Source organism: Lepus europaeus, chromosome 6 (assembly GCF_033115175.1).
Source record: "Lepus europaeus isolate LE1 chromosome 6, mLepTim1.pri, whole genome shotgun sequence".
Lineage (NCBI taxonomy): Eukaryota > Metazoa > Chordata > Mammalia > Lagomorpha > Leporidae > Lepus > Lepus europaeus.
The window spans coordinates 108381034-108403832 of NC_084832.1; the positions used below are offsets into that span (position 1 = coordinate 108381034).

Genomic DNA, 22799 nt, shown 5'->3' on the forward strand with positions numbered 1-22799 from the left:
TATGAATGTATGTATTTTTATAAATTCATTACTTGGGAGTTTAAAGCCAATTCACTAAGAACACTGGCAGAAAAGGAATCAAAAAACCCCACAATTATTTATTCTATCATGCCAACAAGTTGTAGATAAGATCTAGATAATACAAAAAGAAAAAATTCTATACTTGAGAAAATGTTGTTGGTTCCTACAGCACAAAATATCAATGACAATAACTGACACATATATCCATTGTTTTCTGCTTGCAAAGAAACTATTATAAGCAGCTTACATGTATTAATTCATTTAATACTCATTATCAACCCTCTGAGATACCCTGGTACCTAGAGAACTAAAATGAGGTAGATACTGGTGAATTTGCCTAATATAACTTAGCTAATAAATGTAGAACTGGATTTCAAACTAGACAGTCTGGTACCAGAATTTTTGTAAACAAGCCTACTAGTATTCTGATTTTGTTAATATTATACAATAATAAAAAGGACATGCTAACCCTATACAAATGCCTTCTTAAATATATATGATGTATTCAAGACTCCTCAATTTCTTCTCCATAATGACTTTCTATTTATATTTAAAGTTTGAAAAATCTTACATATAGGTGAGATAATCTAGAAAGGGTACTGGAAATAAGAGAAGGTTGGGATAAAGCTAGATTATTCAGAAGTGTAGAAGCTATGTAAGGGCTGCTAGTCATATTGTAAAACTATCTGAAACGCTGAAGAGCTACATGGAAAAAGCTCTATCACTGTCAGCCCATGATCAACAAGAGTCATGAAGATCAACAAACACAAATTGTAACTGGAAAACCACACCTAAACCACTGGGATCGCACAAAAGACATTCAAAAACGCTGAAATACACTTCACCTGTAGTTAGAAATTGTATGGCAGCAAGCCAGGTTTGTAGCTTTGGTAGTATTTGCAAAAACTCTTTAAAATCATCCTTATCCAGCTTTGCCACTTTCCTCCCACAGAATAAAAACTGTGGGTTCAAATTACGATCCCAATGATGTAATCTGTAAAACGTTCTTAGAAACAGAGATACAGTCCATCAAAACAAACCAACCTACCATAAAGGGCCTTTGCACTTGTTTTCGAAGTGTGCTCTCTGTCCATCTGAGAATAGGTGGGTGACGATCCGTAGCCACTGCAATAAAAAATGGTCATTGCATTGGGTTATAGTCCAAAGTAAGGAATAAACACTCAGGACTAGAAAATAAAAACAATACATAATAACCATATTTCAAACACACTTTGCCCTGGTAAGCAGTGAAGAAACAGAATACAAACCACTCAAACCCAATGAGGTCCAAAGTTGTGCAAATCACAGCCTCTGCTCAAGTAGCAAGTCAGAACTAGGGCCATAAACATCCATCAAGGCCGAAACTCTTAGAAGAAAGTGAGTTTGCTACATTCAAGCATGTTCTAAGTAGCTATACAGTTACAGTTCCTAATGATTTAAGCATCATGAAATATACATTTTTACAAATATTTAAAATACCATTAATTCAAATAACACTTCATCATTAAATCTGACCTACTTTATCTATAACTACCTTTCTGTTACTAATATGTTACATGAAATAAATACTGATTTATTTGAATCTTATTCATTTATTCAGTAAACATTTATTAAGCCCCCAAACCTAGGAGAATAAGGAGTATGGGAGGGGAACTAATAATAAAAAGAGTTACCACAGAATGCCACATCTGGGTAAAACTAAGAGCTGTAATATGTTAAGATCAAAGGAGTAACTTTGCATCAAGTTGTCTAAGTCTTGACCACCAAGCGAACCTAAAAAGAATGTAAAGAACTTCCGTAGACAGGTGGGGAACCAAGTGAGGAGAAAGCATAGGGAACTGACTCAAGAAGTGGCAAAGTGCAGTTAATGGGATGTGCTAAAGAACTGAGGAGTGCATGGAGAAAAGGCAGCCAGACTGAAGGTTTTTACATCGTGCTTAAGAACAAGATCTTCATTCTCTCCATCTAGTAGTATCACCTGTCATGAAAAATGATTAGTGAAATATATCCCTCAATAGCCAATAACAAGGACCAGGATCAACCACAATATATATGACAACGGTCACTTGAGTCAAGGTTGTAATTTCAGGTTATACCTAGGCCACTGGGATTATTTGTTTGCCTGATTTTTTTCATTTACTTCGTTTTATAGCATGTTAGCTATATTGGTGTTCTGGACTAAATGACATTTAACCCTCCTCAAATGCCAATATTGTATGAATAACAGTAATAGGATGCTTCAGAAAAGCTCAAAGTTCTGAAATAGAGTATATATTTGACTCTGAAAAACCATAATGGTAAAAATATCAGACTGAAACAGCGCCCAATTATGAGATCTCTGTCACTGGGGTTAATATTTATTTCATCATTTTACTCTTTATCGGAAACAGTAAACTTTTAATGACAATATGTTAGTAGATATTAATGAAGTAAAAGTACATTAAGAAAGAAACATTTTCATCCAAAATGTAAAACAAGCTGCAGGCATTTGGCATAGCAGTTAAAACATTGCTTGGTATGTTCTTATCTATATCTAAGTGCTCGGGTTCAAATTTCAGCCCCACTTCCAGTTACAGCTTTCTGCTAATGCATACCATGGAAGGAAGAGGTGCTGGTCCAAATACTTTGGTCCCTGCCATCCAGGAGGGAGACCCAGATTGAGTTCCAGTCTCCTGACTCTTAACCTAGCCCAGCTGTTATCAGTATTTGGGAGTGACTATCTCTCTGTCTCTGTCATTCAAATAAATCAAAAATCAATTAGCAATTAAAACCACCAACTCAAATCCCTCCAAAATAGAATAAATATTTCAACTTACTTCACTGGAGATGAGTACATTCCAAAACCACTGGGATGATTCGAAATATGACCGTTCATCCTATCTTTCAATCCTATGTTTGAAAAAAAAAATAAAAGTACACAGATTAAAGGTAATAAAAGCAGCAATACACTTCAGCTTCAAGTTATTCATTCAACAAATATGGGTCCCTTGCAGGAATGACACTAGAGATACAGAGTTAAAGATCTCCCCACTCAAGATCAGGCTCCAGGGGTGGAGGTGGACATAGAAACAAAGACCCAATTGGTATTGAACATTAATACACTAACATTTCAAGCAAATCTAGGTGAGTAAAAGAAAAATCTAAAATGTAGTTCTCAGTCCTCTAAGCATTGTATCATGTTCATATATATTCTGTCCAAACTTCTTACCAGTTGTCAATTTTATGAGATAATATTTTATTCCTTTATTACAAAATAGACTCATGACATTGGGAAACTTGAGAAGTACACAAGAGTACAAAGGGAAAAAACACCACCCTGAGTCCAATCACTTAGAGATAAAATTTAAACGTCCTGTGAACTGCTTTCCTGGTTCTCTTTCCTGTCTCCTTCCTTCTTTCTTTCAGTTCTCCCTGCCTTGAAAGCATATCTGCCAACATCCTATAAACATATGCTTGAATATATCTTTTTTTCAACAAAGTGCTGATTTACACATTCCTCTTTTCTCAAGAAAATACTTTTACAAATCAACACCCGATATTTAACTTCAGAGACCATTTTTAAAATCTATTTTACAAGTGCAACAAGCTGTTTCATACAAATGAATAATAAGTAAAACTTTCTTTCTGCCAACTGAAATGGCTTTTTCTTTTTTTCTTCTAGACCAATACAGCTACACCTGGTTGTTTGTTTTTTTTTTTTTTTTTTTTTTTTTTTTTTTTTTTGACAGGCAGAGTGGACAGTGAGAGAGACAGACAGAGAGAAAGGTCTTCCTTTGCCGTTGGTTCACCCTCCAATGGCCGCCGTGGCCGGCGCACTGCGGCCAGTACACCACACTGATCCAAAGGCAGGAGCCAGGTGCTTCTCCTGGTCTCCCATGGGGTGCAGGGCCCAAGCACTTGGGCCATCCTCCACTGCACTCCCAGGCCATAGTAGAGAGCTGGCCTGGAAGAGGGGCAACTGGGACAGAATCCGGCGGCCCGACCGGGACTAGAACCCGGTGTGCCAGCGCTGCTAGGTGGAGGATTAGCCTATTGAGCCACGGCGCCGGCCTCACCTGATTCATTTCTATTCACTCCAGGATATCTGCTCTTCCCTGGGTTCTGTATCACTAAATTTTTCTGAATCTTGTGTTTTCCTAGCACATTACATTGTTATGTCCTCTCAATCACTAAGAGGTAGGCTAGATATGCCCCATTTTATTACAAGATAAGAGCAAAAGGAGTAGAAGCACTAACCAACAGGGCATGGCCATGTCAGGCTCTATGACAGCCACTAGGACTCCTAATGTGAACAAAACAGTCGTGGTTCCATAGGCCCAACTGTCTGGTGGAGAAAAACAGGCACTTAGTGAATAAATATAAAGTTATAAATTACAATTACTATTATAAAGGGAAATTCAGGCTGCAGAAGGGCAGATGGCCAGTAATTTATTTCAGATTGGAAGAAGATAGAAAGGCTGCATAAAGACATCATATTTGAGACCTGGTAAGCTGATTCTTTTCTATTCTTCAGCTCTCAGTTCAATCACAATGCTCTCAGGAGTGTTTTTATTGACCTTCTTGAACAGATAAAACCCCACCATCAGAAACCCTCCACACTGTAAACAAATTTTTTCAAAGCACTTGCCACAGTCACAAATTTTCATTTCTTTAAATTAACTTCTGACTCTTTGCTAGACTAGTAGCGCCAAAGGAACAGGTGATTTTGATTGACAACTGTTGTTTCTCAAGAAATAAGGAGGGGGGCAGGTGCTTGGTGCAGGGAGTTATGCCACCACTTGAGATGCCCCCATTATATATCAGAGTGCCCATTTGAGTCCTGACTGCCCTGCTTCCAATCCAGTTTCTCCTAATGCACCTGGGAAGGCAGTGGATGATGGCCTCGGTGCTTCCATCCCTGTCATACACAGGGAAGACACTGAGGGAGTTCCCTGGTGAGTGATCCAGTGAATGCAAGTTCCCTTCTCTCCCTCCCAGTCCTTTCACTCCTCTCTCCTCCCTCTCCCTCTCCTCCATCACTCTTGCAAATAAATAATCTTTTAAAAAAATAAGAAGTGCACCAAGAATAGAACAGGTGTGTTTCTAAAATAGGGAAGTCTATTTCTCTATTTTCAAAAGGTTGAGTGTATTCTTCAGGAGACAAAATTAGTTCATATGAGACAAATAGTAAATAAGTAAAACATGTGGCTCTGTTTTAAATCCAACAGAGGCTAAGACAAGGAAAAGCCCTGCAGACTGCCACAGCTCCTGGCAAGATCTGGGACTTGACCTAGTTCTTAAGGAATGATTTGCAATCATCCTCCAACAGTCAAGTTGAAATCAAAGCTTTTTGGATAGTGCTGTTCTTAATTATTCACTACTTAAAAGCAAACTTCTAAAGCAAGAAACTGAGAAATACTGACCTCTACCCTAGTAACTACTGCACCTACAAATACGTGTTTGTAGTACATAGTCATAATAGTCATAGTCTTTTTTTTTTTTTTTTTTTTTGCTTTCCTGCATCAGTCCAGACTAGATACAATGAACAGTGTGCTACAAACCTATGGGGTGGGTTTGGGCTGATATGTCAGTGCTTACTGATTTCCACGGTATAAATATTCCCACAACGGCTGATTTCAAGCTATCAGTGGTTTCACAGCAGTTTACAAAATTCCAAAGCATTTCACAATTAGTTCTCATAAGCCTATAGGAGTACACCATTGCTGCATTCAAGAACTGGGGCCAAGAGGCCTGGAATAACATTATGGACCAAAGGCTAATGGGCTTATTAGGACGCAGGCAACTGCAATTAGAGACTGGAATTCTAACACTATTTCTGGCACTGAATGGCCTAGGCATGTCAAGCTTCTGGCTCAATCTTCTCATCAGTAACACAGAGGTAATTCTTGGTATGTCAAGCTCACAGAGCTGGTGTAATGATCAAATGAGACGGACATGGAAGTCTGCTTCAAAGTTAACCGCAACAAGAAAAAAAGTGTTCTTTCAAAACAAGGTGGCTCACTCGGTGTCTACATTAAAACTCCCTGGCTCAATTTTGATCTGGTTTGCGTTTCAAAATCAGAGCAGCTGGTTTTCATGAAAAGTGATAGTCACAGCACTCATCTTTTCATGTTTAATTCTATATGACAGTCACATGCATTGCTTGCATTTTGTTTTAAAATAGTGATCTGTCAGAATAGGAGAATATTAGAAAAGGGAATAGAAAATGTCAATTTGCTAAATTAAATTTTAAATATAGAAACTTCCCCCACTTGTCACAATTGTTCATGTGGCAACATGGAGGCTTTCAAATATTTAAACAGAGCAATTACAGTAAACACCTTGCAAAAGGAACAATTACCAATATTTGTCTTTTCTTCTTAGGCTTTTTAAAAACATGTAATTTATACCTATATAGACTACACATACAATCTAAAGAACAATCAATTCTTACCGAAAAATTAGGTTCTTTATTTTCAAATTGTTAAAGCAACTTAAAAATGAGACCAAGTATTCTTTATCAGTTTAAGGACTCATAAGCAGTTAATTATACTAAATCAGTTATTTAATTCAATTAAAAGTGTACATTAACATCATAATATTTCCAACTATCTGATCTGAAATAGGAGCACTTAGGCTCTTATTATGAAAACACTTCTTCTATGCCATGGTTATTATAATTTTCTTGCCAATTTTCAAACAAAATAACATTACTTGTCAATTCCAAGCATAAGATGATAAATTTTAATATCTAAGTTAAACACAGCAAAAATGTTAAAGCCTACAATTTTCAAAGAAAAATACATAGAATGTGAGAAACCATTGTAAAAAGAGGAAATAAGGTCATAATAAGGCTAGAGCAGCAAGTTAAATTTGTATTAGAAAAGTTTTAGATTCCAAAATAGGAACCATTAAAATTTTGGAATGCCTTTCCTTTGCTTTTGTTTGCATCTGATACCAATTTTCACAGTGAAAATTGAACACATGGCCATGACTGAACTGGTTCACAATTCAAACACAGGAATGACTCTGACAGTTTTGCGTGCACTACTGTATGTGGATATTCTGTAGGATGATCTTCAGCTGGGTTTCTCTGATTTTTTTCTCATGACTAAATTGGATTTTCAGGTTTGGGGGAGGAAGTCCACAGAAATAACCTGTCATTCTTATTCCACAATATCCAGGGATGTGCTATTAGTGTGACTTATTCCTGGTATTTTTAAGTCATTGACCAAGGAAGTGTGTGTCAGGTTACCCCACTATATAGTGACCTCTGTCAATAATACCATACTCTTTTTTGAAAGGAAGACACTTAAGCACAGGCCATGGTTTAAAGGATAGAGTTAGGCTCCACTACACTGCATAGAGAGGCTTTGCACACATTATTTAGAATTCTGTTATATGAGAGATCTATTCTCCTTCACTTATTTATTTATTCTGTGTACAGCCTTTTTGTTTCCTTATTAAATTGAAATGATGGGGGCCGGTGCTGTGGTGTAGTGGGCTGAGCCTCCACCTGTGGTGCTGGTATCCCATATGAGTGACAATTCATGTCCTGGCTGCTCCTCTTCCAATTCATTTCTATGTTATGGCCAGGGGAAGCAGCAGAAGATGGTGCAAGTGCTTGGGCCCCTGCACTCAGGTAGGAGACCTGGAAAAGAACTCCTGGCTTCAGATTGGCCCAGTTCAAGTCGTTGTAGCATTTGGAGAGTGAACCAGCATATGGAGGACCTTTCTCCCTGTCTCTTCCTCTCTTTCTGTAATTTTACCTCTCTAATAAACAAATAAAATCTTTAAAAAAATGAAATGAATGAAAAGCAATAAAGAAGGACTCAAATTCATCAAATAGGAACTCTTGATGAATTCTCTTCTGTAAAACTGCTGTTTCAGGCAATCCAGATAAGAATTGAGCTATGCAGCATTTCTGTAAAATGTACAAAGTACTGCTTTAAAAAAAAAAAAAAGCAGAAACAAGAGAAATGAGGGCATAGAGACATAGAGAGACCCAGTCCTTAACAAAGAACCTTGGAGACCACCACCAAAAGATAATCAGAATATTAAAAAGTAAACTCTAGCAAAGAAGTTGGGACCTCCCCAGGAGAAAAATTGTTGGGTATGGATTCTTAGAAGAGGCAAAATATTCTCTGTGGGCATTTTCTCCCAGGATAGAAAGTAAAACTAGAGCATTCTTTTCTGCCAGTACAGTTCACAAATGAATAGATTTCAAGGGACAAAATTTTAAAATAAGTGGAAAAATCTATTCTACCTACCCTAGTGCATCACCAGTAATTGTTTTCAAATATCTACTTATTTGTAAATTACTCTTAAAGGAGAGCATTCACTGATATTCCAAGAACCACAGTGATGGAAAGGTTCCCAAATTCAACTTAGAGTCATTGAGCAGAAATCTACAAAAATCCACTGGAATGTAAGGGTCACACATATTTTCATTGTTAGACATTCTTTTCTTTTTTTAAAAAAAAAATTTCTTTTTTTTAAATGAATTTTTAAAATTATTTTTATTTGACAGGTAGAGTTACAGACAGTGAGAGACAGAGAGAAAGGTCTTTCTTCTATTGGTTCACTCCCCTAATGGCCGCTACAGCTGGAGCTGCGTCAATCCGAAGCCAGGAGCCGGGTGTTTCCTCCCAGTCTCCCATGCGGGTGCAGGGAACCAAGCACTTGGGCCATCGTCCTCTGCCCTCCCGGGCCACAGCAGAGAACTGGACTGGAAGAGGAGCAACCGGGACTAGTACCCGACACCCCAACCGGGACTAGAACCCGGGGTGCTGGCGCCGCAGATGGAGGATTAGCCAAGTGAGCCACAGCACCAGTCAAAAAAGATTTATTTATTTATTTATTTATTTATTCATTCATTCATTCAAGAGGTGGAGTTACAGCAAGAGGGAGAGACAGAGAGAAAGATATTCCATCTGCTGGTCCACTCCCCAAATGGAAGCAATGGCTGGAGCTGGGCCAGACTGAAGCCAGGAGCTTCTTATGGGTCTCCAATGTGGGTGCAGGGGCCCAAGCACTTCAGCCGTCTTCCATTGCCTTCCTAGGCCACAGCAGAGAGCTGGATTGGAAGAGAAGCAGTTGGGACATGAACTGGTGTCCATATGGGATGCCAGCGCTGCAGACCGAGGCTGAACCTATTAGACTACAGTGCCGGCCCTGTTAGACATACTTTTTCCGTAGTAACACCCTATGCTAAAATACTAAAAGCCAACATATTTTATAAAGGAAAAGAAATCAAGAGCTACTAGGGCTTGATATAACCTGACCAGGTGGGGGGAGGAGGAGTGGAGAACAAGCTATAAAATCATTGTTAATGAGACTGAAACTCCAGAATTCAAATTGCATTCTGATGTAATTAAATGGCCTCTAAAAATAGTAAATCATAAAACATTACAGGTATAGTTAGAAGAGTTCTAGCCCACAGATGAGATAAAACGTTAATATTTAACTACCTTGTTCACCACATGAGTACCTTTTCTGCATTACTTAGAGGAAAGGACATTAAATGGTAAACAGAATACAACAGGTGACTTACTCTGTTTTCAGTAGGGCTCCTTAAGATTATGGATGTTTTACAAAATGCCCAATGGATGTTTTACAAAATGCCCAAAAGATATATAAGTGGTTACAGCCTACAAAGCAGACAATGTCACCTTCCAAAAACTGATATGCTGATTCTATCCGACTTTTCTAAATCATAAATACATCTGCCTAAGGTTACAACATGAAGAAACTTAATGTTTAAGCCAAAGAGGACTTTTAGAAAAGGCAATGGAATTTTAGTCTTTAAAAAAGGTTAAATTGGGGCGGTGTTGTGGCATAACAGATTAAACTACCGCCTGCAATGCTGGCATCCCAAATGGGCACTGGTTCAAGTCTCAGTTGCTTCACTTGAATCCAGCTCCTAGCTGCACCTGGGGAAGCAGCAGAGGATGACCCAAGTATTTGGGCTCCTGACACCCATATGGGAGATGCAGAAGAAGCTTCCACCTCTGGCCTGGCCCAGCCCTGGCCTTTGTAACAATTTGGGGAGTAAATCAGTAGATAGGAGATCTATCTACCTCTCCATAACTCTACCTTTAAAACAAATAAATCTTATTTTTTTTAAAAAAGGTTAAATAAAACCTTCTATTGTATCATAATACACACACTTACAAAATTCCAAAACTAGTCCTCACTTATTTTATAAAAATGTTATTTCTTATCTCAGCTTTGTTCCTGCTTGCCATACTATTCAACCATTGGTTATTTTGATGAGAACAGAGAGGTATTATATCTGATCAAGGATTATTATTTTCATTTCTTCTATTTTACCAACATATGGTTTTATAGGCCCAACTGCCAACATAATGGTTATACAGGGTCAGGTATTTGCTCTAACAGAATACTTTGTAAACTTTGTTTAGATATCAGAGTGCGTCAACATGCATAACTTTACAAGTCCATGGAAAGTCCATGACTGGACAAGTGGACAAGTAAGATCAGATTCATTAATCTTTCTGAAGAGCTCCTTCTTCTTATGACTCAGTGAGCTTTCACAGTTTCATCCCAAAGTTAAAGATGCACTCCTTTCAAAACACTATTTTTCACTTATTGTCAAGAAATTAGGTAGTTCTAACATGCTATTAGAAAGTGATGCAGAGAAGAAGAGTCAAAACAGAACAAAATCCATTCCAGTAACACTTGGCTGAATACAAAAATAACCCAGATTTGTCAGTGGGTAATGCTACTAAGAACACACATCCCTGACACTTCATCCAAATGACGAAGACTAAAAAACCACCAAAACCTTTCTTGATAACTTTCTTATTTTATAGAGGAATTTTAGGGCAAATGATAAAACATCTTCAGAATTATGTCATATGGTGGGGGGCTTGTTGTGGGGAAGGAAGAGACACCCAAAGGATCAGGTACAGTGCAATGCGGCAAGCCCAAAGTCAGAATGCAAGGGTGCACCTCAGGCTGAGTAGGAAAGGGCATTCAGGGGAGAAAAGCCTCCCTGCAGAGGCTACAAGGCGTGAGCACGGTGGTGAGCAGAAGCAAAGCGATAAGTGCAAAGACAAGATATGGCTTTGTCAACCTAGGAACAGCCACCTGCACGGTTTGGAGTGGCTGAGGAATAACTGACTTGGGAAAAGGTAATGAGGCATGAGACTGCAGGTGGAAGGGGAATTTGCACCACAGACAGCATGAGAGTATTCTTACAAAAAAAAAAAAAAAAAAAAAAAACAAAAACAAAAAAACAACTCTTAGACCAATATTCAGGGTTTACTTGTCTATGTAAATGCCATTCACAATATACTAAGAATGCATTGCCCTCTTTGGACAAAACTTTGTCTTCATTAGTAACTACCATCCCCCAACTCTAAAGTTTCCTCTGCAGACTTCATTAATTTCAATGCTTTACTACTGACCAGAAGTAAAGCCTCCTTTAGCACATCTGAACATGATCTATTGTATCAGTATTCTGTCATGTTTCTCTCCCTGCAGGCCTTCCCCCCCAGGACCCCAAATGTTCTGCTCTGATCTCAGTGGATTCCTCTCTATGTCACCTGTGCATCTTCCATGATGAAATTCAAATTCATCATCCACCTTTGCATTCCTTTATCTTTCTCCTTGCTTCCTGGGTCCCAACTCTGTCTTTCATGCTTTCCCTTTCTTATTTTGGTGGAAGACACACTTAGGAACTTCCTGAGGAGGAGTATGAGAATGGCACATTTTTGAAGCTTTACGTGTCTGAAAACATGCTCATTCTGCCTTTATATGTGATTGACAGTTTGTCTTGGTTTTAAAATGATAGACTGGAAACCTTGTGCAACACAGTTTTGAAGCCACTGCTGTTCTGTCTCCAGTGCTGTTGAACGTCAGATAGTCATTGTGATTCTCCACCTTCAGGCTTTCTGAAATCCCCCTCTCCCTTTACCATCTCTATTCCTGCCATTTTTCTTCTTTTCTCTAGATTTGCTTTGATTTCTGAATTGCATCAAATTTTGGGTGGTTTTTGGTCACTGGCCATATTTAAGATACAATACTAAAAACATGATCAGAAATTTGTGAAGAGGTGGGTATCTTAAGTAGTGGTTAAGATACTTCTTGGGTCACCAGCACCCTATACTTGAGTGCTTGTGTTGCAGGAGCTCTGGTGGTTGTGTTGTAGGAGTAGTGGCAGAAGGGTTCTGTGTCTTCTCCTGGAGAGAGGGGGCAGATTCACCTTTTCACCAGATTCTTCGGGAGCATCACAGCTCTCGTGTTATAGCTCTCTGCCACTGAGTCACAGCTTCTTCTCTCTGCCCGATTTGGCAAGTATTACCATCTTCTGTGCTACCACTCCTCTCCTCTGCCAGGTTCTTTGTCTCGTGATCACAAAGAATGAGACACATGGATAAAACTGGAGTAAGGAAAGTTCTCTGGCAGCGGGAAAGGCCTGCCTGCCCTAGAGGGCTACCTGTCAAGACTGGCTCAGCCTTTTATGTGTTTTTAAAGAACAAAGTTTTCTCTGATTGATCAAGGTATATGCTAATCAGTTATTCTACATGAACCAATCAGGGACTGATGTTGTAGCAGACTGTTTTGTGCAGAAGTCTGCATAGTGCTCAATTATCTTCAATAACATCCGAAGATAACATTATATATGTTTCTCCCATCTCACACTTCCCCCTCCTTCAGGGCTCCTGGAGAGTTAGGTCAGGTATGTTTTTTTTCTTTCACGTGTTTTTCTTTCCTTTCCAGGGCCCCCCGGAGTCCCTGTCACCTGCGTTCATGTTCCAGCTCTGCTCACCATTCCAGCTTTCTGCTAATGTGCAGTGTGGGCCAAAGCAGGAGATGGTTTAAGTGCTCGTGTCATTGTCACATGTGTGGGGGATGCAGAATGAGTTACAGACTTCTGGCTTTGGCTTGGCCCAGCCTCAGCTGTTGCCAGCATATTTAGTGAGTGAATCAGTAGATGGGATATCTCTGTCTCTGTGTCTCTCTCTCTTTCAAATAAACACAACTAAATTAAAAAAAAAAATAGTCAGCCAGTATAGATGGATGGGAAACAGGTAGGCTTCACTATAGAACAATCCTGCTGGGAGACTGAACCTATCAGTATCCATGGTCTTTTGCACAGATAGATCAGGCTTTCCAAAGTAGCATCCAACAAATTAACACCTGCAGTATATGAAGCTGACTGCCAAACTTGGAAGATAAGTGGAAGAAGTGGGCTGGTGTGTCTCACTGTGTGGTATTTCACTAATCGTCCACCCTCTATCTGGGCCAGGCACCCCCAGCTTATAGCCCTCTAGTCCACATTCCCCCACAGAATAATAAACCACCAGTATTACTACAGGATGGGAAGCATCTGAGATCCAAGTTGCTTAGATCTGAGCTATGCTCTCACTCAGCCATCCTGTCATCAGCCTAGCCCTCACCAGAGAGCCTTTCAGAAATCAGGTTACTTTTCAGTGCCCCTTGCAAGTAGGTTAGGTTTCAGAGTCTTAGGGCTGCCAGGTAGTCTTAATTATCTGTGGGCTTCCCAGAGTCCCCTTGTCTCACTGAGTTTCTGCATTTTTAAATATCTAATTATTTGAAAGGCAGAGAGAGAGGAGGGGAGGGGAAGGGAGGGGAGATAAGAGGAGAGTGGGGACAGAAGAGGGGAGAGGGGAGAAGGGAAGAAATGAGAGGGGAGAAGGGAGGGGTGAGAGGGGAAATATCTTCAATCCACTGGTTAGCTTCCCAAATGCCTGCAATAGCCAGAACTAGGCCAGTCCAAAATCAGGAGCATGGGACTCAACCCAGGTCTTCCATATGAGTGGCAGGGTTTCATGTACTTCAGCCATTACTACCACCTCCCAGAGTGTGCACAACCAGGTAGCTGGACCAGAAGCAGAAGAGCTTGAGCCAGGCCCTCCTATATAAGAGTCCAAGCAGCTTCTTAACCACTGTTGCGAAAGCCCCCCACCCCCCACTTTATGCCTTTCTAAAACCCCTTTACTATTATTTTATTTGGAAAAAGTGAAACAAATGTATGTGCTAAACATATGGGCATTTTTCTGTAGTGTATTTTGATGACCTAACCTTAACAACAATTTGTTAATGAAAAATTCAAGTCACCTCTAATATGAACTTGAGAGGTTCATGAACTGTGAAATATGAGTACAAGTTTATAGTAAAAATAAAGGTACCAAATCAGCCAGAGTGAAAGTAACCCACAAAAAAGGAAGGAAGTTTACATTAGATAAAGTCAGCTGATATTTTGGTAGTGCATGTTTCACTACATCTTGTTGTTTTAACAACATATGCTGTTTTCAAATCCCAGAAGAGAAACAACACTGTAGGGCACAGAAGTGAGGCAATACCCTCAGCTCAGTTAGGCATCATTGTGCATGAAAACACTTGTGATTTAATTGCTTATGAAACTTTCTTCTCTCAAGTTTACAGATTTACAATCATAAACATTATAAAATGAACAGAAGTTAAATCCAATGGGCTAAATCCAATTGAGATCATTAAATTTTTTATTTAAAATGCAGTAAATATAAGCTTTAATTACAAACAGTATTACTTCTGAAAAAAATGTTGCTAAATTGCACAGGGAGTTCTCAAAAATAGCAGTAAATTTCCTCATGAAATCATCCCCTAAACTGGGGTAAGTTATGGCATAACAAATTTACTACTGTAAGAATACCAATGTTGGGACCAGCATTGTAGCATAGCAGGTTAAGCCACCCATGTCAGCATCCCATATGGGTGCTGGTTAGGATCCTGGCTGCTCCACTTCTGCTCCAACTTCCTGTAATGTGCCTGGGAAGGCAGGAGAGGATGGCCTGAAACCTTAGGCCATTGCACCCACGTTGGAGATCTGGAGGAAGCTCCTGGCTCTTGGCTTTGGTCCGGCCCAGCCCTGGCCATAGTGGCCATTTAGGGAGTGAACCAGAAAATGGAAGATTTCTGTCTCTCCCTCCCTTTCTCTCTGTAACACTGTCTTTCCAATAAAAAAAAAAAAACTAAAAAGAATTCTCATTTCATAATTATTTTAGTTTGTCAGTCACTGTGCAAAATATTTTATGATTATTATCTTAGCTTTTACCACCTTAAGAGGTTCTAAGAACTTATTACCATATAATGAGCAATTTGGGACTTATAAAAAGTTTAAGTAAAGGTAAACTGACCATGACATTGACAGCTAACATGCACCATGGTTAATATTGGGCAAGTTAATCTTTTATTCACTATTATGTACTTTCTTATTAATTAATAAAACCAGTATTGTGAAGTTGGCTGGGGTAATGTCAACACCAATGAATTAAAAGTCAAACTGAGCTTTGAAAATGATTATTGAAACAAGAGTCATTCAATATTGATTGGCATCAGCTGGTTGGAATATTAATTTATTCACTTGTTCACTCATTTAACAAGTACTTACTATGAAACCATTGTGTGCCCTTCACTGCTCTAGACAAGCACCACCAACAATACATTTTTCCATGATGGAAATGTGCTAGTCAGTGCCAAGTGAGAAGCTGAATTTTAAATTTTATTACATTTAACCAAATGGCTCCCATACTGGACAAGATAGCTCTAGATACTGAGGGCACAGTTAATAAAACAAACCAGTTCTTACCATTACAGACTTTATAATCTGGTGGAAGAGCAGCATAAAATAAACATAATTAACTTACATTAATAAAAGAGATAGTATTTTTAAAGATACAAATTCAGGCTGGGCCGAATCTAGATATGAACTTCTACAAGTCTGGGGCTGACAGATTTACTCTAAACACTATCTCGAGATTTCCCCATTTAAATTCCAGGATAAAGATTGAATCAGCAGAACAAAGTATTTATGCATTTTATTAAAGTTTTTTGCAGTGCTTCTAGATAGTTACAAAGAAATATTACACTGTTGACCAAAAAGTTATACAAAAATTATTGTGAATAACAATGCTGTTATTGACCCTATTTTGGGTAACTATCTGAAGAGAAACAAAACAAAATGAAGGCTAGCAGGCATGCAGAAGTACATGCACAAACAAGAGAACAAAAATCTCAAATACTTACTTCAGGTAATTCATGTTTAAGAAATGGAATTTTATGAGAAGTTAGAAAAACTGAACTTCAATACCATTTGTCCAGAAATGGAGCTTTGTTACAGTAGCATGTCCACTTTGGTACCAATTTATAAACCCCCCCCCCCCAATAAAATAAAATACATTTACCAGGAACTGGATCCCTGGACTTGAGCACTTGAAACTGAAACAGAGCAGAAACTCTGCTGATCATGAATTACTGGTGGGAAAGGCTATTTGGATCAGCAGAGGAAGGGACAATCACCCAAAACCTTCCAGTTCTGGATGGTATGGTGTGGATTTTATTCAGGAATTTCAGATGGATTTGCTAAGGGACGTGTGATATTTGAGGTCAGAAGGAAGAGGAAATCTTTTTTTTTTTAAAGATTTTATTTATTTATTTGAGAGGCAGAGTTACAGACAGTGAGAGGGAGAGACAGAGAGAAAGGTCCTTGGTCCGTTGGTTCACTTCCCAAATGGCCGCAACGGCCGGAGCTATGCTGATCCGAAGCCAGGAGCCAGGAGCTTCTTCCCGGTCTCCCATGTGGGTGCAGGGTCCCAAAAACTTGGGCCGTCTTCCACTGCTTTCCCAGGCCACAGAAGAGAGCTGGATTGGAAGAGGAGCAGCCAAGTCTAGAACCAGCGCCCATATGGGATGCCGGTGCCGTAGGCAGAGGATTAACCTACTGCGCCAAGGTGCTGGCCCCAGAAGAGGAAATTTAAACAGGGAATTCTCACAAGGTCTGGTAATGTCACACTAGCATTTCTTTCTCTCCAGTTGCCGGAGATACCATCTTAAAGCAACTAAAAAAATCGTCTATACTCTAAAGAATGGAACACTTGGACACCAAGAATGATTGGACTTAATTAAAAGTTTCTCAAATCAGTAAGTTTAGTTTTTCTAAATGATGCCAGTTCTTGATGAAATTAGCTGATATAACTGCTGACTGCCAGCTTAAACCAGATTTTATATAAGCAACACACTTGGAAAACTGAACCGCTACTGCTGTTGCTAACAGTCATGAGAAGAGAAGGAGGAACAGCGGCAGCTAAAGTTCAAATAAAATACATGCGTGTGTTATTTTGTTTTCATTGTCAAGGTGACTCCATGAAGTAGGAACCATTCTTACCTTGCTTTGCAGATGACTTAAGCTTGGTACAAAGTTTAATTACATACCCAATGTCAAAGAAATAATAAGTAGTAGACGTGAACTAAAATTTAACCACTTAGCCACAGAAAGGAAAATGAATACAGAGGTTTTTTTTTTTTTATCCAAAATCATATGGCCACATAATATCTAAAAAGAGGTACAAGGTTTTATTTTTCTCTTTTGTTATATGAAAACTCAACCCATACATTTACACAAACAACTGATGTGTTAGCTTCATGGGTAAGCAAGAAAGAAAATTAACCAGTATCTGGCAACATGAAGTAAAGGTAGGAGACAATCAGGACTATTAGAAATAGTATCAAGATACAGCAAAGGGACCAGAATCAAGAAGCGGCCTCTAGAGTTTCAAAAGGATCCTAAAATTCTAAAAGGGTGTGACATCATCTTGACTTCTGCTTTCAAAGATCATGCCTGTCACAGCATAGTTCTCTTAGAGGACATTTTTCCAACTCCATAATAGCAACCAGGAAAACTAGAATTGACTTGTACATCCAACTTTAAGGCAACATATTTTATAAAGCATCAGGACATACTATGAAATGATATGAATGATTATGAAAGAAATATATGTACTAAAAGACTCCATGAAATTGTTTAACAGAGGTAAAATGAGTGCATTTACATTTTCATGAAGTCTTTCCTAAAAATTATGCTTATGAATATTGTTTGACCAAATAAAGATTTTTATTTCAAATCTTCTTGTAAGAAAAGACATAAGGAAAGAATGTTCTAAAGGCAAGAAAACCTCAGAAAGAAAGCACTTTAACTAGTTGAGTTATCAACAAAATATGTAGCATCTCAGTCTTCGAACCAGAACCACCACTCAACGAAAAGAGAAAGCAGGTTCAGCTGCACTCCCAAGCCCTCTCTAAGTCACCCTTACCCACACCATAAATAGACGTCGCCCTCCTGCCTCTCCATTCTGACTTCTCTCATTGCCAGCCAACTTCTTTATTTTCCCCAAGGCAGTGGAAACATAAGTCCTTATCTAACTACATCCTCTCCAATCCGGCACACTCTCTAATGTGGAGCAACAGTCCTACCAAAACCAAATTCCTCATTCTATGAATGTGAGGAAACAGCATCGCTGGACATGCCACTGTGAATATCCCAGTCACTGGTTTGATTTAGGTTGGTAGTGAGGTTACAAAGAACAAAGAATGTGGTAGTCAATGCTGTTCCTTGCTTTGACAATACTATTCCTACCTCTGAACCAGTGGACATGTCACCTACACTATGGGCTCCCAATTAGTATTGATTAAGCTAGAAACAAGGGCAGCTCTAAATGTTCTTTGTAGTTCCAAAATCCAGTGCATTAGCCCAATGAGTCAGTGACAAAAACAAGCATATTAGCTTAGTGACCTGCTTCTTCCCACACAAATGTGCTTATGCAGACCATCTCTTCTGACAGGTAAGAGCAGGGGGGAAATAATGAGCACCCTTCATCCTAGTGAGGGTGGGAGGAGGCCACACCAGTATCTGAGAGTACTGCAACCTCATAAGCACGAAGCTTGCCTACACATAAGGCAGGCATGTGACACAGGGAATTCTGCTCTTTTTTGCTTTTTTCTAAATAATTCAGCTTTATGGAGAAGCCTTAACAGCACACAACACACAGCAGCACACACACTCAAACAAGTTGGTGGAAGAACACAAGGAATTTCCCTGCTCTCCTAAGAACTGAGCCTCTGGATTCTGGGAAGCTAAAGTAGACATTTCTCTAGGAAACAAATGTTTGAATTTTGTGAGATACGAGATTCAATGTTTACAAGAAGGGAGTTTAATCTCAACTGACACTGTTGAATTCTCAGGGAAGGCCAGTTTGCCAATAGACACATGGCTGATTCCCTGACATGAAGAAAATAGGATGAAAGAAAATAGCATATTCTTATCATGACTGCAGATGCCAAGACAAAAATGAAAGATTTCAATCGAATCAAGGCCCAAATGCTTATGATAAATAAAATAAAAATTATCAACTATCAATGTAATACTAATCAACCTACTACTATAAATGCCAGGTGCTGGATGTCCATCACCCACAAGGGATAGGTACTCAGATCTACTTGACCACACTTGCAGACTATACAGAGGCTCCGATGAAGTAATGCAGCATTAGAAAACAAGCATGGCCCTACTGCTCACCAAGAGGAATGGGAGAGCAAACAGGCCTAAGAGGCAATTTCCCAGCATCCACTTTCCTCTTTCTAAAATTAGCTGACACTGCTGTTGAGAAGGAGAGTGCCTTTGGGTTGCTTTGTCAGGGCAAAGAGAAACAATAAAAAGTCCCTGTGTATACTCCAATGCTTTAATTTTGGCATGGTGCAAACAACATAGTATGAAGATGGCAGCTCTGAGTATAATCCTGGCTCTAACCACCCTCTGTGGCACCTAGGCAAGTCATTATCTCCTCTGAGCCTCAGTTGACTCATTTGTAAAACCAGAATAACACTGTTACGATGATCATAGGCAAAAACATACACAGGTCACTTAAGATCTACTTCTCTGTCTACCTACCTACCTCCCTCCCTATTAGATGCTTTATTTTCCTGAGGAATTGTACATATTGGTGAGATATAGGGGCATTGTCTTTAATTACTATTCCTAAATTGAAAATCAGTGAAGTAAACACAAATTGCAATCAACTAAAAACTCAGAAGAAATACATGACAGAATGTTACCAATTATACTCCCATTCCCAAAACAAAACAAAAAATAAAAACAAACAAACAAAAAAAAAACCCACAGAAACAAGAAAAACATCCCTCAGCTCATCAAGGTCTACTACAAATTCGTCTAAAATAATTTCTCCAGGCATCTATACTCTCTCTGCTAGTTCCCCATACAGAACCTCACTGTCTCACCACCACTGCACTCACCTCTAAGCACTATTTGCAGTCACTTACCTTCTTCAGGCATCCGTCCTCACCCTAAGTACACTTTCTACTACTTTACACTTCCCACTTGGTAATTTCTCAATCCCTCCACCCTTATGCTTTTCTAAAGGCTTTACTGATCAACCCAACATTAACAACATCTAGTTGGTCATTATTTATCACATTTAACATTCTTTAGTGTGGCTTCAAAGAGCCACTGTACTTTATTCTTTCATATCTCCTACACAGCTCTGAGGCATCATGGAAAACTAGTCTTCTACAAAAGAACCCCTGTACTTAAGTTGTGCTACAGAGTTTTAATGTAAGTGTGCTAAAAGAAAGTCATAGAATTGTAGTCACCAGTGTGGGTATTACTACCAACATAAATGCCTCTAAAATTTGCAAACCACCACCTAGACCCCACTCCTATCAGAAGCAAGGCTGGTATGAAACAGAAAATAATTTAGAAGTACAGAACTGAATTAAAATTTTATAACAGAATTTATCCTACAGATTTTCTACAGTTACAATTATATAAGACCTTCAAGTTTAGTTGAGTGCAAATATCAATGAAGGCACAGTTGTTGGTGTGGTCACGTGTTAATGATGGTTCTAACATCTGACCCAAAAAGCAGAACTTTTGCTGAAAGTACGCCTATTTACATGAAGGAGACTGAAAACTGACTCAGAGGAAAAAGTATTATCCTCTGACTCACCAAGACCACTTCCTGAAACACCCAATGTTTTTCTTGGAAGGAAGTCCATGCAAGTGCCATTTCTTTCGAACACTGATTAGACAAAATTGAAGTCTAACACAAAATGGGCCAAAGACATTTTCCAAAGCCATCCAGGTTTCAAAGTAGAGAGCATTCCAAAAACATATATTATCTGGTCATAAAAAGAAACTCTAAAAACAGTACAAAATTGACAGTCTGAGGTATATGACAAAGAATAAAGCACTGGCTACCTACACATATCCTTCTTTTTACCAAAATCTCTTAATGACAAAGAAACAACTTTACGATTTTAATCCATGAAATTAACTGATGTGTTGGACTTGAGTTTCAAAACAGTCATTTTTATTTTCAAGGTAATTCTTTTTTTTAGTTGAATCACCAATGTAACCAAATTTAATACTAATTTACAAGGGTGGGCGTTTAGCCTAGCACTTAAGATGAGGTTTGAGATGCTGGTATCCCATATCACCGTGCCAGGGTTCAAATCCCAGCTCAACTCCCAGTTCCAGCCTTCTGCTAAATGTGCATCCAACAGTGATAGCTCAAGGAGCTGGATCCCTGTCACTCATTTGGGAGACCAATATAGAGTGCCTGCTCCCAGCCTTCGTCTAACTCAGCCCTGGCTGCTGCAGACATCTGGCAAGTGAATCAGTAGATGGGAGCATTCTCATTCTCTCTCCCACTCCCCCTCCCTCCTTCCTTGTCTAATCAATAAAAATGTGGTAATTCAAAAAATAATCAATAACACTAAGTCCACATTGGTGCCAAACATCATTACAAACTCTTCACATGCATTAATTCACTTGCTCACAACTCCTCAATGAGACAGATATTATCAATACCTCTACTCTATAGATGAGGAAACAGGCACAGAACACTGAAGCCCCTTGCTCAATATCACATAGTAAATGGTATAGGCTCAACACAGGACAACCAACTCAAGAGCCTAAAAAACAACTCTCCATCTCTATGCTAAGTAACTCTTGCTCCTTAACAAACACACACTCACACACATGCACACAATTCACAGGTACAGATATAAATTAATAATTTACATTTACATAATCAATGCCTGGTTTCAGGTTTGTCCTTATTGCACATTAGTTTATAAATTCTAATGTGACTATTGTATCAATAGGACTTATATATAAATAATACCACATCTTCAATCTGGAAGGACCACCACTTAGCTAAGTTTTGGAACATTCCAATGTCTAGCTACATTTTTGTCAGTATCACTTGTTTTTAAAGTCTAAAACATTGGAAATAACTCACAGATTCATTTAAAAAAAATGATACTGCCTTGGACACAGGCCTTGGGGGAGAAAATACACATCACATTTCCTTCTTCAAAATAACAAGCAATTAAACTGAATCTTGCTGTTTGTTTCCTCTTGAGTAATCTACACTGGAAAGGGTTCAAACATCTGACTCTTGCAATATTTTGCTCTCAGTTAAGAAGACCACGCTTTTTATATGTTAAGTCAGCTAATACATATTCACTCAAATCTATGGTTGCTTCATAGAAATTAGTTAAATATTAAATGACTAAATATTTCCAGCTCTAAGCAATGGAAAAAGACGTTTCTGGGCAGCTAAGCAGGCAGACAAAATATGCTGATAAGCCATATCACCCCAACTTACAGATTAGCAGAGAATGAGAAGCATAAATTTATACCAAAAGGATTTATACCTCATGGATTTAGTCTACAGAAACAGAATTTTCCATTGTTAACATGATTTTGAAGGTGCTAAAGACTCAGAGGTACTCTTGGAAATCTGCATGCCCAGTGTGACTTTAGGGCCAAGAGAGAGTCACCCTGTTTCTTTAAAATATATCATTCATCCAAGTGATGCAGGGAATAAAATTCTATCATGAGAAATTAATTCATTCCTCTAAGAGTTTTCATCCCTAGGAACCACTTTTAAATTGTAAACACTTTTTAAAAT

At 38.8% G+C, this 22799-nt stretch overlaps 1 protein-coding gene across 4 annotated transcripts in view; it reads right to left on the bottom strand.

The window, feature by feature from the left end:
- Nucleotides 1–22799, bottom strand: part of EPS8 (EGFR pathway substrate 8, signaling adaptor) — a 205277-nt gene that overhangs the window by 69755 nt on the left and 112723 nt on the right. For all 4 annotated transcript variants that reach the window (XM_062194883.1, XM_062194885.1, XM_062194882.1 and 1 more), the window contains 2 exons: nt 2838–2910; nt 1070–1146 (listed from right to left, as the gene is read on the bottom strand). In XM_062194883.1, the coding sequence (XP_062050867.1) occupies nt 1070–1146; nt 2838–2896 (136 nt within the window). In that variant the 5' untranslated portion in view covers nt 2897–2910. The remainder of the gene's footprint in view (nt 1–1069; nt 1147–2837; nt 2911–22799) is intronic.